Genomic DNA, 13,299 nt, shown 5'->3' on the forward strand with positions numbered 1-13,299 from the left:
TCTGCTCTGCTCCTTGGCACCGAGACTGACGCTGTGTGAGTGGCAGAGCTCCAGCGCTGTCCTGGCTCGCTTTCTACACTCTCGTCCATGCTCACCCTCCTTACACGCTGCCCTCTGGCTAGCCCTCTGTGTGTGGGCATGAGTGTGTGAGTGTTTGACCGTGTGAGGGGTTCATGCAGTTGTATCTGTGAGCCTGAGTCATCTGTGACCGCCTTTAGTCTGTGTGTATAATTGTCTCTGTGCTGCTAGCGTTTTCTGTGTGTATGTGTGGCAGCTGTGTGCCCTCCTCCTGTCCGCCTGTGGGACAATCAGCCGCTCCATGCGACCACAGAGACCGAAGGCACGGGGCAAGAATGTCTTTCAGTGACTGAACGCTAGATGCCAAGATGCACACACACAAGCCAAAATAACACACACACTCCATACACCGATACACACAGGTTGCTTCATTATTTGTCCAATACAAGTTATACAATTATATTGTGAATATTGTGTGCGTGTTCTTTATTTGGAAAGCTTGACTTTTCCAGGAAATGTTATGGAGCTTGCATCCCCTCAAGGTGCGGCCACACCAGCACTTGAAACACTGAAATCAATTCAATTTCAATAGAACCATCATGATCAGGGGAGTAATAATAAATTATCTTTATATCTTTCTGTTGTGATCACATCTTCAGAAGCTGCCTCAAAGAATCTGTCTTTAATTAACCACTTTATATAGAACCTGTGTCAATGTTGCCACTTAACCAGATATCAGCAATGAAGTGGAAGGGGGAAATTAAATGAAACTGAATCACATTAATTACTATAAATAATCAGAATGGTAGCCGATGTAAAAATAAAAATAAAAACACACACTTCCATTGTAGCTGATCATAATAAGCAGAGACCTGCAGGGTTATAGTTCAGAGGTGATACTGATGTGCACTTACATCTTATGTAGTGAAACAGTTAGATTTGATAAGACAATACAGACCAATTAGAGGCAATATGACATAGAGTTATATGATACTATACAAAACAGCATTGAATATGATATGTTAATAATAAATCTGATTAAATGAAATAATGAAATTGAATTTGATGTGATTTGATACAACAGACACACTCAGGTGCAATACAATAGTATATGCAAGGTGCTGAAAACACAATACCATATAATAAGTGTATATCAGATGTTAAGAGCTAATGGGAAACAATAAGACATATGACACCCATCATCTTCCCAGAGGAAACTCAGTTCACAACACCAACACAAAGCAGCCGCACACAGGAGTGGCTGCAGTTGACAGTCAGGTGATCCTCTTTGACTTACTGAGTAATGCCATTAGAGACGTGCAGTGTGCTCCGCAGTGGTCGACATGCCTTAACGGAGAAGGTTCTCCACAAAGGTAACCTCACTCATCCAGAGTAGCAGCAACACTGTAACTGAGAGGCAGGCCAAGACATACAAGAAAATTGTAAAGGTCAAGGTCCTCGTGGAAAAGGCACTCAGAGCACTCGGGAGCATAACAGATGTAATGGAAATGGTTTATGATGTTGCTGCAGCCTGCAGCAAATGTCCAATCTTGAGTATATTTTCTACATGTTCCGGCAACATCTCTGGAGAGAATCATTACAGAAACAGGCAGAGAGAAACAGGGCAGGAGGAAGAATAAGAAACACCGTGAATGTGAATGTGTAAGGGTGAATACGGTCTCTTTGGCCTTAAAGAAGCTCTATATGTAATTGTAATTGCTATCTGTTGTGTGTGTGCAGTTGTTTGTGCGCTCATTTTCACCCCTGCATTTGTCTGCACGACATGCTCTGAATAAATAAAAAATTAGCACATCAAAAACTGAAACAAAATCTAGAGGGTTTCTGTGTGGGTTCATGGCGCTGTGGCAAATTGGATATCCAGTTTTCATTAGTCTTCAACACATTTGGATGAATAAAGGCTCTTCTGGACAAAAACTCCACCAATATAAGGCTTTTGGATGGGGGATAATGCCATGAAACATTCAGTTCTTATAGTAATGATCCTATTCTTATTGTATGTAAACACTACCATGTGCACACTTTGACCACTTAGGCAAGTAGGTAAAACCCTAATCTCTGTCAATAAAAGAACCCCCCCCCTTCACCATACTACACTGCCGTCCTTTTATTCTAATTCACCATCCGCAGTTCCTTTCAAAATGGAACAGGCAATCTAAATGGAAACCTAATTAGCATTTCATGCATAAACAACAGTCTTCTAGAAAGACTATTTAGGTGTATTTCCTGCCTAAGTCCCTCCTCTCCTGTCAGAACAGGCTGGACAGGCATTAATGGATGTTTTTTTCCGCTGAATATCGTCCCAGTCTTTTTTCCCTTATCAATATGTGATGAGGGCTTGGAAACCAGAGATGGATGACAATTTCCCGCCAGTTCAGAGCGGTGAAGGTGACTCCGACTGGAGGTCTTTTCTTGATATATGTGTGTGATTCCTTGCTCCCATGCACTGATGAGGAAATTTGATTCATCAGCATGATCTAACACTTAACCTGTACATGTAATCACGCACACTCAGGGGTTCCTCGGGGGCTATAAAACAGGCTTAGGGCGTTCACCCGCTGCCACTTTTTTCTTTGTGCCACAATGAAGGATCTAATTAGTGAGGGCCCCCCATCATGTGTCTTCTATCTGCTCTGCCCCATAAAGAATAGCTCTGTGGCTATCCCCAATAAATGGGGAGTTGAACCCTGTGTCTATATCACGCTGGGAGGGGTGCTTCTTTAGCAAAGCTGGTTGACCCTGTTTATGCCTGACTCTAATCAGGAGCAGTCCAGAGGGTGCCACGATGGCAATAAAAGACAAAGTGCACCATCTTCTTTTCTGCCTTTGCCCTTTCCTCTGTGTAACCCTCCCGAGCTAACACACACATGCAGAAACACAGAGACTGATGCAGAGCCTCCCAGAGAGGCGCCAAGGAGGAGGTTATAAAGCATCATAAGCCAGGTTAGCCTACAGTGACAGCCCAGCTTGTTCCTCCTTCTTTGAGCAGGTCCGCGTGCTGGGCAGTCCCAGCCTCTCATCCAACCACGCTGAATAGAACCGCGGGGCTCTGGCTCCACAGAGATAGTGTTATCTGGGCCACCACGGGGCTCCGATCGCAGCCGTGTACACACACGCTCAGCGGGCAGCGCACACATCAGCGCGAGCACAGACAAAGAAACCTGTGGACCAACACAAACATTATGGGCTTATAATGTAACCACACACAAGCAAATGTGCACACGGTCGCAGACAAACAGAGACAAATGTGAAAGTTCACACATTACACACACACACGCACACACACATTTGAGTGTAACAGATGCCTCTTTAACCTTCAACTTGACAGCGATAGTCACACTGATGTTTCCTCTCCAACTCTGGAGGAGAGGCCGCTGACAGAGGTGACCCGTCGAGGCCTATAACTGGTATAAAGTGGCCTGCAGCCGTCACAGGATCGGCCTCTCTATCAGCTGGACCGATTTTCTCTGTGCGGGGTGGTCGGTGGTCGCACGCCTCGGCCTTGAATCTGGCCGCAGTGCCCGCTGTTTTAAGGAATCTGAGTTATTCCACCCATTCCTGGAGATCTCCACACATGACCTGTCGGCGCTGGGGTCGGGGGCCGCGAGCCAGAGGGACGGGGATAAGCCGCATTTCTCCCTTTTTCCCTCCAACAATTTCAATTAAAAAGAGATTTGAGGTGGAAAAGCACATTTTCATACAGGGCATGCAATGAAAATCCTGGAAAAGGTTGAGATGAGATGTGGTGCTAAGTTTTGAGGGCATTTTCAAACAGCTACAGGACCTATCTGTAATGCTCTGATAGGTGCACAGTCCATCCAGGTGGACACATGGCCTTAAACTATTCTGTAAATATACAACGTTAATCCTATATAACACATACATTTTGATTTCAAAACATGTATATGTGTTTTGCATGAGTCTAGCTTTAATTACCTCTGGACCAATCAATGTTTTCTGACAGTGACGTGTATTTATTTTCTATAACAGTAATTTGGAGTTGTATCAGGGAGTTTGTTTACTGTATCCTTCTTTTCTGACCCTTTATTTATTTATCTTTTCCATTTCTTTTATCCCTGAACCTTGTTTGCTTTTATACCTATTTTTGTAGGTTATTGATAGCTCTCCTATCAGTGTGGCCCCCGGGGACAGCACTGTCAATCTGTCAGCCAGGTTATGACTTTGGTCTAGACTGAAATATTTTGACAACTGATGGATGGATTGCGACAAAGTTTTGTACAGATGCTCATGCTCCCCAGAGGATGAATCCGACTGACTCTGAATCCCCTGAATTTTCATCTAGTGCCACCAGCAGGTCAAAGTTTCCACTTATCCAGTAAAATATCTACATCTACTGGCTCAGACATTCATGGTCCCCAGAGGATGAATCCTGGTGACTTTGGTGATCCTCTACTTCTCAGCATCATCAGGTCAACATTGCAATTTGTTGTCTAATTAGACGGATTAATATTCCCAATTAGCAATAGTGCTAATGCTAACACATCAAACTAAGATGGTGAACATTATACCTGCTAAATATTGCATATTATAGGCCTGTTAGCACATTGGTGTTAGCATTTAGCTCAAAGCACAGCCTCTCAAAGCTGTTGTAGACTCTTAACCCAGTTTGTTTGAACTGCTTTTCAGATTGTTGGATAGCTTTGGAAACTCCTGTGTCCAAACCTTCCCAAATCGACGATCTGACATCCACCCACTTCATGCTGTGATTGGCCAGCTGTGTGGAGGTGAGAGAGGAGCTAGGCATTGTAATTCTCTCTTTAGCTCTCTTTATCAATTCGTTACACAACGATTAGTGACACTTTTGAAGTGAACAACTGAGTGCAACACCATGAATGTCTCGCTGATGAGGCCGTCTGAAAATGTGCACCGTTGTATCCGTATTTAAACAATATTGAGTCTATGTAGTTTATAAGGTATAAACACTTTTGATTTCTATCATGGTCTGACAGCATGTCTTATTAGTCTTAGTCTTGTTGTTTTTCTCTGTTGCATGTTGCAAATATTTTGATGTTTAGTAAAGGAATATTTAGTTGTAATTAGCAACCGTTAGCATGCCATTGTGCTAAACTAAGATGGTGAACATGGTAGGCTAAATATTGTACTTGCTAAACATCGGCATGTTAGCACTGTCGTTGTGCGTATGTTGGGATGATGGTGTTAACATTTGGCTGAAAGCATTGCTGCGACTAAGTACTGCCTCCTAGTCTTGTTTCCTTTTTTCGTCTTTGTTTAGATCTTTGTTGCAAATTGTTGAAAAGTAAGAAATGAATACCATTATCTTACCTCATTTCCAACCTTCATCCTCCGCAGTCACTCAGGGGCTGAGTACAATTATGAGTTTTGTTGTCTGAATAATGACCATAGAGTTGGATACACAACTGACATGTAATGCTAAAGGTAGACTTTGCCATCGTCTACTGTATTACTTTCTGTCGTTCATGTGTATGTCTACTCCGTGTACGTTTGAAAACGTGAGGCAGGTTCAGACCTGTCTGTGCTGATTAATGATAAACCCTGATAGATCTTTTATCTCTTGACTGCACACACACAGGGTATGACCCAATTCCATCATGTGCACATGTTTTAATCTCTGATATAATCACAATGACAAGTGAAGGATACGTGTTTGAGTTACTGTTCTTTCTTTAATTGACACCATTTATTGCATCAAGGCATGATTGCATTTTTAAACAGCTTAAAAAAAGTACAAATGAAAATAATATGGTAAGATTAAAGAGTCCGTATCAAACTTGATCAATATGATACAATGAGAAAATCTGGCCTTTTTAAGAGTTGAATATTTGTATCACCTCATCATTTGTCACCCCAAACCAGCACTTATTATTCTCATACATGAGTTGAAATTCAGATTTGCGAAAACAAACCATACAAATAAAAAAAAGAAAAAGAAAGACATACACCAAAGTAATCAATAAGGGACAAAAAGAAATCCATCACCCAGTGACAGAAAAGCGCAACTCTCTTCGTATTAATCAACACAGAAACACAGATGAACTGCATATTCCTTATCAACAGATTTGGCGAAATATAATCAACAAATGCCCACGTACTTCTGTATACATTTGGAAAGAAAAAATTGTATATTTAAGCAAATAAAACTTATTGCAGTGTCGAGTTCATTGTTCAAAAAGAAACTGATATGGACAATTACAGCATATATGCATCATTTTCATTATGGTCAGTAAACTTCAGAAAACACCATTTTAATACCATAAAAAATAAAAACTAAACATCCTGAAAAAAAAAAGCTGTTTCGCTTTCCTAAAACTGCTGCCTATCAAAGTGCATAATGTTCGATTTCATGACTCAATTTCAGGTCGGCTCCTCTTTTTGCTTTGCAATACATAACTGTAGACAAATGGCAAATGTTCCTGCCCAGCTTTCACGCTATATACTTTAGTGAATATATATTAAATCAACTATATAACAAAGTCATAAGTGACCGATTTCTAATCTCAGACTATGAATTTTAAAGTTTTTCTTGTGTCCGTCCTGCTCTGATAGCTTCGTCTTTCCTCAGCACACGACATAGTACACAGTTGAGATGAATGGCTGATTTCACTGCATGTTAGTAAAAAAATGTTAAATGCTAATGTAGCAAAATAGTATCCTGTATGTCTTCTGAGACCCACTGTGACAGTGCTTGTTTGTAGGGAGTGCTTCGAGGGAGGGGTGTTGGGTTTTCTTCTGTCACTGGGGACAAATCGCTGTAGCTTAACAGTTCAGGGCCACCTCAGCACTCGTTTGAACACATTTCTCTTATTACCGACCTCCTCGTATTTGAGCTCTTATATAAAAAAAAAAAAAAAAATCCAACATAAAGGATGTCCTCTTTTGTTCACACAGTTTCTCCCTCGTGAAGAAGCCATTTGACGGAGGGAGATAACCCTTCTCGGTCTGCATGAAACTTTAATTTGGTTTATTGAAGTTACTCTGTTGTTTTGTCATTTCATTGTGCCTGATGTACCAGCTCTGCATCACGTTACACACCGCTTCCTGTCAATCACCTGACATCCTCGGGAAGAAATGGGGCTCTGTGCCAAGAGATAGTCTCTAATCACGTTACCCAACAAGATTTATAGTCAGATCGATGTCTTTTTATTAAGGGCATCTTTGTCAGCTGGGTTTGGAGCTCAAGGTTCAAGATAGGTTTGACATGATTGCGTTTATATTTTTAACCAAAAAAAATAAGTAAATGTTCCAAAAAATAAGTTACAGCTGCAGCGTATTGCAGGACGATTGGAGGAAATGCAGGAGTTACTGCGCTGTAGCTCTGTCGCCAGTGTTATCCTTTTGGGGGTAATGTGGAGTCGGACCAGCAATCAGAGATGTTTAGATCATTAGGTGTAAATTATTAGAAGTCTGCGAGGTTTGGGGTCAAAGGTCACAGGTAGGCCTCCACTCGCTCCCATGGCTGCATCTCTGTGAAGAAGCCCTCGCACAGGCCGAAGCCCTGATCCAGCGTAAGAGGAATCGCCTGCGCCTCTTCTTTGATCTCCTCCCAGGGCTGCAGCATCGCCTCCTCAGGCCGCTCCGGGAACAGCGTGGAGGGCTCGTCAAACTGCTGCAGGTGGTGGTGGCTCTGGAGCAGCTGATCCTGGTCCAGCTGCTGAGGATGCTGCTGCTGCGGCGGCGGCGGCACCTGCAGCTCTCCCATGTTGACGGCGCACTCCAGTGACGCAGTGCTCAAGTCCATGTAACCGTAGGACTGATGGTGGCTCAGGTGCTGGCTCTGACCCATGAGGTCCCCTCCCCCACACCACCTCCCGAGTCCAGCCGAGTGCTGCCTCCCCTGCATGGAAACCTCCATCTCGCAGCCGAGGGAGCTTAGCGCAGTGTTGATGTCCAAGTCCTCGAAGGTGCTACAGTTCCCACTGAGGACATCGTCGAACACGGACGCCAGGTCAAAGTCCCCCCTCAGGATGTCTGCTTTGTGGGCTTCTGTCGCTAATAGAGGGGACTCAGTCACCCTCATCGCCTTGTTGCTGATTTTAGAGGGCAGGTGCTTCCGTTTGCCGCCCACCTCTTGGTAAGGGCAGCCATTTTGGGTGCTGTGATAACCCTGAACCAGTTTGCTCTGTCTATGTGTGCTGCTGCTGCTGCTGCTGCTGCTGCTGTTGTAGTGGTTGGCAGACATCCTCCTGCGCTTAAAGATGCCATTGACAAACATGTCAGCATACTGAGGATCAATCTGCCAGAAGCCTCCTTTCCCCGGCTCGTCTTTCTGTCTGGGGACCTTCTTGAAACACTTGTTGAGGGACAAGTTGTGACGAATCGAGTTCTGTGACAAAGACAAAAAAAAAGAAAAGAAAGAGGATATTTAACACGATCCCATTGGCTTTGAGCAAATTTGAGTTAGTCATGCAAAAACTGAAAATGCCAGTTTGTCTTTGAAATGGAGAGAATGGGGGGGGGCGTGTATTGTTGTTGTTTGTATAGGAAAGCAAATGTACCTAATGAGGCTTTCTAGTAACAGGCAGCTCTGTGCATTTCAAACATGATCAGCTGTGCTTAGCTGCCATCTCTCTCAGGAGCCCTCATTAACACACACACACACACACACACACACACACACACGCACGCGCGCACACACACATTAGAGTGCTTTCTCCACACCATCATCAATCCCCCTCAGACAAAAACCCTGTATGAGCACTCTCTTGGAAGATGGAAATTTCAGACTCTTGCATTAAAAAACACTTGCCATGGAAATCATCAAAGGCAGAAACTAGACACTAATCCTGGAGAGAGAGAGAACGAGAGAGAGAGAGGCAGAGAAAGGATTTGGAGGTTTTCATATTTCCTACTCTACATCTGATGATTTTAGTTTTCATTACACTGATATAGAAAAAGCTCTGTTTGTTGTAGTCTAAAGACGTGGTGTCTGATGGTGACACTGGAGTCAATTGCTCACCCTTCCCTCCCTCACCTCGCCATTTATCTGACTCATCAATAATAGAAGGAGAGTTATCCGGTCTCGGTTACCTGCCAGCTGGGCTCCGCGTGTCTGTAGTAGCAGAAATTCTCCGTTATCCAGTTATAGATGGTGGACAGAGTCACTTTGGGCTGCTTGCTGGCCTGCATGGCCATGCAGATGAGAGAGGCGTAAGAATAGGGCGGTTTGACTTTAGGGTTGGTTTTGTAGTCGACCTCAACCGGCGGGCTGGCCTGGATGGGGATCTGTGGGTAGCCGGATGCGGGATGAGCGCAACTGGCGAACCGCGGTGCCGCGGTGGAGTCGCTGCCGGAGGTAACGGGGCTCCCGAGGTAAAGCGGCATCCCGGTGGCGGCGGTGTCCCCGGCCGGAGGGCTGGACGGAGAGTCGGTGCCTCCTTTGGGGAAGCCGAGCCGCTTGAGAAAGAGGTGCTGCTGGGAGGACGGGCAGCCCGGGCCAGCGCCGTTGGGTCGCTCCGGATCCGCGCTGAGGATGGAGAAATTCTGGAGCCAGTGGAGGCTGGTGAGACTGTCGTCAAGGGGGACAGAGTCGGACCCGGTGACCTGATCCTCCGGGTAGACCGCCAGCCATTTCTCCTTAAACTTATTAGCGATGTCGGGGCTTGTCAGGACCGGCATCCTGGCTCTGTGTGCGCGGTGAGGGCTGATCACGACCGAGGATTCAAATCAGCATTTAAAGTTTTGTTTTATCTTGAAGCCAAAGAAGAAAAAAAAAAAGTATAAAAACAAAATCAAAAACAGTTAATTAATGAATCTAAATCATCCATCAATGAAATCCCCACGGATAGAGTATCTGTTGTTTGGTGAAAATATCCAAACAAATATTCAACCCTTAAACTGCCAAATGATGCGTAATTTCCCTACCTCCGGTGCAGCCTCTTTGGCGGAGATGCTCTGTGTGCACCTGTTGCAGTCCGTCCCTGCCTCTCCTCTCCAAGGACTCAGCGGCGCATCCAGTCTCTGCGCAACAAGTGCGGCGGGGGGAGGGCGAGGAGCATCCAGCAGCGGCTCATATGGAGGAAAAGGGAGAGAAAAGCCACTCAGGATAGATCCATGTCGACTCGGGCAAACCGGGCTGTTACTCATCCAAGCGCTCTGCTCTGTGTGAGTTGTCTGTGGGAGGTCAGGACGTGAGAATGTGTGGAGGTTGTAAAATAAGTCGCTCTTAAAGCCAGAGAGACTGCCCACCATTTAAACGCCTGGGGGGATTTCTGATTGGCTGGCTATCTGTGCTTCTCCACTTCAAGTCTCTCTCTCTCTCTCGCTCTCTCTCTCTCTCTCTCTCAATCTATCTATAACCTAGAAGCTGAACAAGAATGAGTGCCCCACACATACAATAGGCTACAATAAGACCAGCCAGTTTCTCATCTCTCCAGCTTTAATCTCCGTCTTGGTGTGAAATGTGACCTCTGTGGCGCGCGTCACAGCCCCCCTGCTGGCGCTGAAAAGGACGCGCCACATGTCCCGCTCGTAGCGCACTTTTGCACCTGCAAGTAAAAGCAGCCAACCTCGACTGATAGCCTTAAGCCTGTGTTTACCGTGGCTCCACAGTATGGGCGTTACAGTGAATGTTTTCTAACGTTAAAAGGGCAAACATGCTAATTGAATTTCTGAATATCAGTATCGTTTTTTATCATGTTGTGCAATGTGGACGCCCCACACTGTTTCTCTTGACTTTATCACAGGCCTTGTCATGCTGCCAGAGTAAGTAACAAAACGATTTTTGAAAATAGGAGTGAGTAGAAAGGGGCTGTCATTATCAGTAACAGTCAAGATGGATCCATTTTTATTAAAACCTTGATTGAACAATGTTGTACTGAGGTGACACAGTGTCTCCCAACATTACAGAGATTGTGTGTTTGCAGAAGTCCATGGCAGAGCCAATGTGAACCATGAGGAAACACTGCCATCCAGTGGATTAATACTGCACTGCAGCTGCACCAAGAGGGCCAGGCAACCAATTAAAGCACTTACGCACAGGTGTTAACAGGCAGCATGCAGGGCCCCGAAGGTGAGAGAGATTCCCTACAACCGGGAGAAAGCACTGATTGTTTCCTGTAGCGGTGCAACAGTGCAGGCCACAGGATTCTTCAAGGCTGAATGTCAACTGACAGCCGGTGCTCGTTGTACTGGCTTTTCATACAAGGAATGTAGCCCACCATGCGTATCACTGACAGTGCGGTGGGGAGTTTATGTTTTCACTGCAAATGTCATAGATCAGACAGCTTGACCGGTGTCACTAAAATGCAAATGCAAACACTGCAATCGACTCTTACTTTAATATTCTGTGCAGCCATGGAGCGTATATTTGTATGTGAAGAGACACAGTGTTTATGAATATGAAAGAGGAAGTGAGGGTGTGAAGATTTGTAGTAATTAAACTTTTGATAGAATTTCATTATATCTCTTTAATTAGACAACACTCACAGGGGACACACATTTAGAGAATATTTCTCCTAAGATCTCGGGAAATCTGTTTAATACACAAACCTTTCCCTCTCATTGGCTGAAATCACATGTTACAACTTCATGCTTCATACTGAAAACAATGTCCTTTGTCCTTTAAAAACTAAAAGTATCTGCACACGCTTATTACACCATGTAAATTGATTGGAAAGTGCATTAAAGAATTGATAATTGTTGGGTATAGTGGTCACTGATGTCTATGCATATGGGACATAGCTGCTATTTCCTGAACAAATCCCACGTCTGGTGCAGGTCAAACATTGCATACTGTGGCACACATGCATTAATGATGGTACTTGCTCGTAAAGCCTGGGGATATTCCATACAGTGTGCAGTACCAGCCATCTCTGTTTCCCTCCCCAAACAGATTTTATCAATACATCTGCTGAGGTTAAAGATTTGGAGTGCGGAGGCTGACAGGGGTCGGCATTCAGTGTAGGGCACCGGGAATGAAGAGAATACTGCAGCACTTCAAGAACCGGGATACGTCAGGCCAGCTGTTGCGTCCCGTCAAGGAGGTTTGATTTTTAAAATGTCTCCAGGTTTGTTCAGGTTCTTGACAAAGGGTTTGCTGGTGAGATGGGTAAATGTTTGAACAGCTGTTCTTATTGTTGCCAGGCTTCACACTGTCCTCCAGCAGGAACTAAGCACACATACAGTACGCCTACAGTACATCTAATGGGTTGAAAGAGGGTGCTGGGGACTGATACACCACCGTGTATTTCTTGTTAATAGCACTGTTAACCTTTACAAGGGTTTTAATTCAGAAAGTCCCATCATTTATGTCCTTTGCTTAACTGTGAAGCTGGCAAATACATTTTTAGGGAAAAAGTGGAGGACCAACAGATGACCACACCAACATATTTAGACTTACTAGAGAGTGGTCACTAAACTAACTTGGACATAGTTTAGAGGTCCTGAATGCTCCCCTGATATATTGTAAATTTAATGTTATTGTTTTGGCCTCTGTAGTTTGATATTTTCTTTGTCACGCAGCCCTAAAAATGAGTAGGTTGAATTGATTTGATTGAAAGTGTATTAAATCATAAGTGTCATTAATGACACCAATGAGGCTGTAAGTAACATAGAATTAGATTGTATTGAAGGTCACATTAGAATATAAATATTGTGAAATCTCCAAGTTATTGAGTAATGTAAAAATATGATTTTATTACTATGGATATCAATGACCTCAAATTCTCCCACTGTTACAGTAAATGCTTTTTGTTTTCTTTTCGAGGTGCTTTATTTCACCAGCAGGTGTCTCTCTGTCCAATCTTTCCTCCATCCTCTCACCACTAGTGCTGCTACAAACATGCCATTGATAAAATAATGTTTACAGTTTACAGTTACCCACAATTCTGAGGGCTCATTCTCACATCCTGCCCTGAAACTGATGCTTTAGAAACCTAGATCTTCCTTTACTGACCCTGATCCATCCACTTGCGTAAATGGAAAAGCAAACGGTTTGTTGTTGACTTAGATGGTAATAGGGTATTTTCAAATATAATAAAACCAAGGGAGTAATAATTTTAAGATTATAATCTCAGTGCAACTCTGTTGTATTGTTCATTCATTGCCTTTCAGGTACCACCTTTGTTTAAGATGAGACAAATGGCTGTATTCTCATCTTTAAATCACATTGGCAATCGACTGGCATTATAAAGAATAAATCGTCCCATTTTGTTTTAACGATTCATTATTATGTGCTCATTTACTTCAGTAGTTTATAGTTACAGGGTAGTTAAATCTTTGATATGCGCCCTAATGGTGATCTGGATTAAACTGGGAGTTGAAATG

The 13,299-nt window shown here is 43.8% G+C and overlaps 1 protein-coding gene across 2 annotated transcripts; it reads right to left on the bottom strand.

The window, feature by feature from the left end:
* Nucleotides 1-5,676: 5,676 nt before the first annotated feature.
* Nucleotides 5,677-11,627, bottom strand: foxj1b (forkhead box J1b). 2 transcript variants are annotated; one of them, XM_056365254.1, is made up of 3 exons: nucleotides 9,898-11,627; nucleotides 9,064-9,723; nucleotides 5,677-8,359 (listed from the first exon to the last, which is right to left on the bottom strand). In XM_056365254.1, the coding sequence occupies exons 2-3, from the start codon at nucleotides 9,649-9,651 to the stop codon at nucleotides 7,463-7,465; spliced, it is 1,485 nt and encodes a 494-aa protein (XP_056221229.1). In that variant the 5' UTR covers nucleotides 9,652-9,723; nucleotides 9,898-11,627; the 3' UTR covers nucleotides 5,677-7,462. The 2 variants fall into 2 exon arrangements, with proteins under 2 accessions (XP_056221229.1, XP_056221230.1); XM_056365255.1 differs by having other exon boundaries at nucleotides 9,064-11,627.
* Nucleotides 11,628-13,299: the final 1,672 nt, after the last annotated feature.

The sequence above is a fragment of the Seriola aureovittata genome, chromosome 21 (assembly GCF_021018895.1).
Source record: "Seriola aureovittata isolate HTS-2021-v1 ecotype China chromosome 21, ASM2101889v1, whole genome shotgun sequence".
In the NCBI taxonomy this organism is placed as follows: Eukaryota; Metazoa; Chordata; class Actinopteri; order Carangiformes; family Carangidae; genus Seriola; species Seriola aureovittata.

What these genes read in the sequence shown, in the direction of transcription:
- foxj1b (XM_056365254.1), bottom strand. Translation starts at nt 9,651, where the DNA reads ATGCCGGTCCTGACAAGCCCCGACATCGCTAATAAGTTTAAGGAGAAA. An exon ending in ACGCGGAGCCCAGCTGGCAG is followed by an intron (nt 8,360 to 9,063) that starts GTAACCGAGACC and finishes TCTTTGTCACAG; the next exon opens with AACTCGATTCGTCACAACTT.